The following is a 4,053-nucleotide window of genomic DNA, read 5'->3' as shown; positions in this document are numbered from 1 at the left end:
GTAAGTTCTTCAAAAACTAAATTACAATTGAAAAATCTAGTACCGTACCCAGGCGTAACACTAGCAGAAAGTAAATAAAATCCTAATTTTACTTTGGTTTCATTCGATTTAAGCACAAAAACCAGTACAAAAATATGGGTTTGTTCGATTATTACCTTACATACACCATGGGTTTTTGTTGAGGAGTTTGAAAAATTCATTCTTCAATTGATTGAATCGGTGGAATGAGTTTAGGATGAAGTTGAGGTTGATTGAGATGTTGATTACCATCACTAGGATCAGTTTACTTCTTCCTCATCTGTTTTTATTAGTTTTAATTGAAGAGTCATTTGCTATTGAATCAAAAATATCTCTTAACCAAATTTTTGATCACCAGATATCCAAGTGACGTCCTTCTAAAGGAGTGTGACGCCCAAATAACAGCCTTCTATCATAAACCGTTCGCAAAAAAACACAGTTTACCTAGAAGACCAACACCGGATGTGAAAAAGCCAAATCCCAGATTCTTTCTACTCAAATTTCCTGAAACCACCGATTCTTCCACCCTTAAATTTTCTATGCTTCTCTCATTTTGAGGTCTCTCCCTCTCAATTTCCTTTCGATCTAAACACTAGTCATAACTTTGGTTTCTAGGGTTACATTTTCAAAAGATTTCTGTCTGGAATTCCATAAGACACTTGATTTCTTGGCTATAATCATCCCGATTCAATTCAATCCAATCCAATCAAATATGGGGACAACGAGAATCAATAATATATACAAAAATCCTTCATATGCTTACAACAAAGATTTGAGTATTTCTTCAATTATTGGAAATCTCAGAGCTTACAATGTTGCAACTGGAAATCTTCCTCCTCCTCCTTCACCACCACCACCACCACCTCCAAACGATGATTTACACTCCACTGGTCAGAAGAAGAGCTCTAAACGCCGCCGCCGCTGTCAAAAACTAGACGATATGAGTGTTGATGAGGAGAATGATATCGATGGACCTTTGTCTCATCAGGATTACATTCATAAGAGAAGACAGGATATAGATAGGGATTCTTCTCGTGTTTATCAGGAATTGACTCCAGAAGATGTATTGAGTAATCCCAGTTCAACATTTCAACCTCTGGTGCAGTACGAAAGTGATGACGATGACGAAAGTAATTCTACTGGAGACCCTGATCAAGGACAAGATTTGTCGAATGACGGTTCGTTATCTGATCATTTGCTTTTGTAATGATGTTTTGTTTTTTTATTTTGCTCTTTGAGAAATGCTTGTGCTACATTCTAGGACTATAGGTTGCAAATATTTTGTTAGAGCTTAGAATTTGAAAATTTAGGCCCAAACTTAGAACTTAATGGCTAAGGATGTGACTGGTTTCAGGAAGTATCTTGGAGGTTGTATGTGTAGGAATTATCTAATTAGAGCTTGGTGTGCACTTTAGAAGCTGTAAGAGTCTGATTCATGCGTGTACAACCTCGAATAGTTTAAGCGATTTGATGTGAAGTTGCCATCATAATTGTGAACTTGTGTATCAGGTTGATGAAATCAGTTGCAAGATAGACACTAGAACTTACTGGCACTGGTGTATGATGTAGAAACTGTAGAGAGTTTCTCATGGATAACACAGAAACAAATGGAAATTACAATCATAGCAGAAAGGCAATGGTTCTGTGTGACCAATAGAAGTGGTATAGGTGCTAGGAGGTACAAGTTGAGGACAAGCCTCTCGCATTTATTTGGTTAGCGATTAGTTCGTCCTGCATCTTCTGTTTTCTTACTTCTGTTATTTTCTTGAGTCCGTGGAGGTTATTTATATTTGATGCACTGGTTGTGGGCATCTTGAGTCTGACTCGTGCAAATCGTGTGTGGTCTTTTGTTTGGTTATGCTTTGAACCTGGCTTGTTAGGATCACAAACTCGTTGAATATTATTTCCCCTCGGTTTTAGTAAGACAAGTAAGAGTGTTTATCAAACAAGTTGAATTTGGGATGAAGGTCTAACTCGATATACAATCCTGAAGATTTTACTTCAGATATATCTAAGCTTGTAGATCCTGCACAATACATGGACAGATTCAAAATATGGGATTCGTTGAAACTTGTTCTTTGGAGAAGCAAGTAGCCTGTAATACCTTGTATCGTTTGCTTTGTTTTCTTTGACTTGTGCTGTAGTTCTCTCACCATTAAAATACTTACCTCCTTCCGATTAGATGTATCTATTTTGTTCATTATTTTCTTACTGCTCTGTGTTAGCAACATGCTGATGTCAACGTGAATTGTGTGTCTATTTTGTTCATTATTAGTCTGTGCTTGTGCCAGAACCTGAACATAATTTTTTGTCCAGATTATGGAAATGAGCCTGATCGCGTTAAAAAAAGAGCGGAGCAACGATTTCCCATCATAGGGGAACCTGCTTGTGTGGTATGTGGAAAATACGGAGAATATATCTGCGATGAGACTGGGGATGATATCTGCAGTACTGATTGCAAGGCTGACCTACTGCTGAAAGCTCAAAGTGCTGAGGGAGCCATTAACTGCCACGATTCTCGGTGCTTGCCTGGTACAAGCATGGTAAAGCTGCCTGAGGTTAAAGAGGATGCTTGGGATTTTGGTCGGAACAGGTGGACTACGAAAAGATCCAGCCTATGTACATATGAGTGTTGGAACTGCCAGAAACCTGGCCATCTTCCTGAAGACTGTCTGATGATAACACGGGCTTTATCTTCCCCTTCAACAAGCAGCCACGTTCCAGTAGGTGCTCGCAACTCTAGTTCCATATCCAAAGATCTTCTTGCACTCTACAGAATATGTCACCAAATAGGAAAAAATCTGCATACTGCAAAATGCAGTATATGCCGTAGCTCATCAAGTTTGGGAATGTGCCTCGATTGTAGTATCAGTCTTTGTGATGATTCTGGTCATCTTAATGAGCATATCATTTCACATCCTTCTCATCAGAAAATCTACTCTTTCAAGCTCCAACGCTTGGTGAAATGCTGTAAATCAACATGCGGTGTGACTGACATCAAGGATCTCCTTGCTTGCCACTACTGTCTTGATAAAGCATTTGAAAAGTTCTACGACATGTATTCTGCCTCATGGAAAAGAGCCGGTCTTTCAATTATATGGAATTCCATTTGCTGTGAGGAACACTTCACTTGGCACAGGATAAATTGCACGAACGCGGATGTGGACGGAAGTGCCTGTATTGTCAAGAAGCACACACTGAAGAATAAATGCTCTCAGCTCAGTGACTTCATTTTCTGATCAGAACACAACTTTTCATCTGATTGGCAATGAACAAATACCACACCAGGCCGCATTCTATTTGCTCTTTTAGGCTCAGCATAACCAGGGCCAGTAAACTAATTCTGAAGGTCCATTTTGGATTCTAGTCAAGCTAAATGTTTGCTATAAATGTGTTGACAAGCAATATAGATGTAAATCATGCAATGGTACTGGGCATAGCAAATAAAGAATGGACGGGAAATTTAAGTCCTTCTTGTAACTATCTTAAAGTTTTCTTTTGAATCCTATATCTAAACACTACAAGAGCCATGTGAATGCTTAGTATCAATATCATTCCATCTTTTGGGCCCATTCTCTTCCTCTTATCTTTCCAAACCTGGAAGGACAGAGGAAGAGAGAATGATAGAATCCAAATCTCCTCTCTTTCACCCCTTTCTCTAAGCCGACATTTTTTTCTTCCTTAGACCAGCTCTTTCTTTTCCTACTCACTTCAAAGACAGCCAAGGAAGGATAGTATTAGTTTTTCCTTGTTTAGTAGTATGTTTCTTTATTTAGAACTCTAGTTATCTTAGGTATCTAGTAGCCTATATAAACAGGCTTAGAGGATACAATCTATTATCAAACACACATTATTATCAATCTTATTATTGACGCCACCAACCATCATGTCGAAACCTGTGGGAACTGAACAAGATTCTCCTCAGCATAATGCTGATGTTGAAGCCACAATCATGGAAAAGACTCCAAAGCCACCGGTGGGTACTGCACAAGATCCTCCACAACATAATGCTCATGTTCATGAGGCCACCACCAA

General features: G+C 38.8%; 1 protein-coding gene across 1 annotated transcript; it reads left to right on the top strand.

The window, feature by feature from the left end:
* Nucleotides 1-452: 452 nt before the first annotated feature.
* LOC113335902 lies at nt 453-3,498 on the top strand. Its single transcript, XM_026581918.1, has 2 exons — nt 453-1,196; nt 2,335-3,498. Exons 1-2 carry the CDS (start codon nt 731-733, stop codon nt 3,255-3,257), a joined length of 1,389 nt encoding a protein of 462 aa, XP_026437703.1. The 5' UTR covers nt 453-730; the 3' UTR covers nt 3,258-3,498.
* Nucleotides 3,499-4,053: the final 555 nt, after the last annotated feature.

Source organism: Papaver somniferum, unplaced genomic scaffold (genome assembly GCF_003573695.1).
Source record: "Papaver somniferum cultivar HN1 unplaced genomic scaffold, ASM357369v1 unplaced-scaffold_150, whole genome shotgun sequence".
In the NCBI taxonomy this organism is placed as follows: domain Eukaryota; kingdom Viridiplantae; phylum Streptophyta; class Magnoliopsida; order Ranunculales; family Papaveraceae; genus Papaver; species Papaver somniferum.
This window is presented reverse-complemented; position numbering and strand designations above follow the sequence as displayed.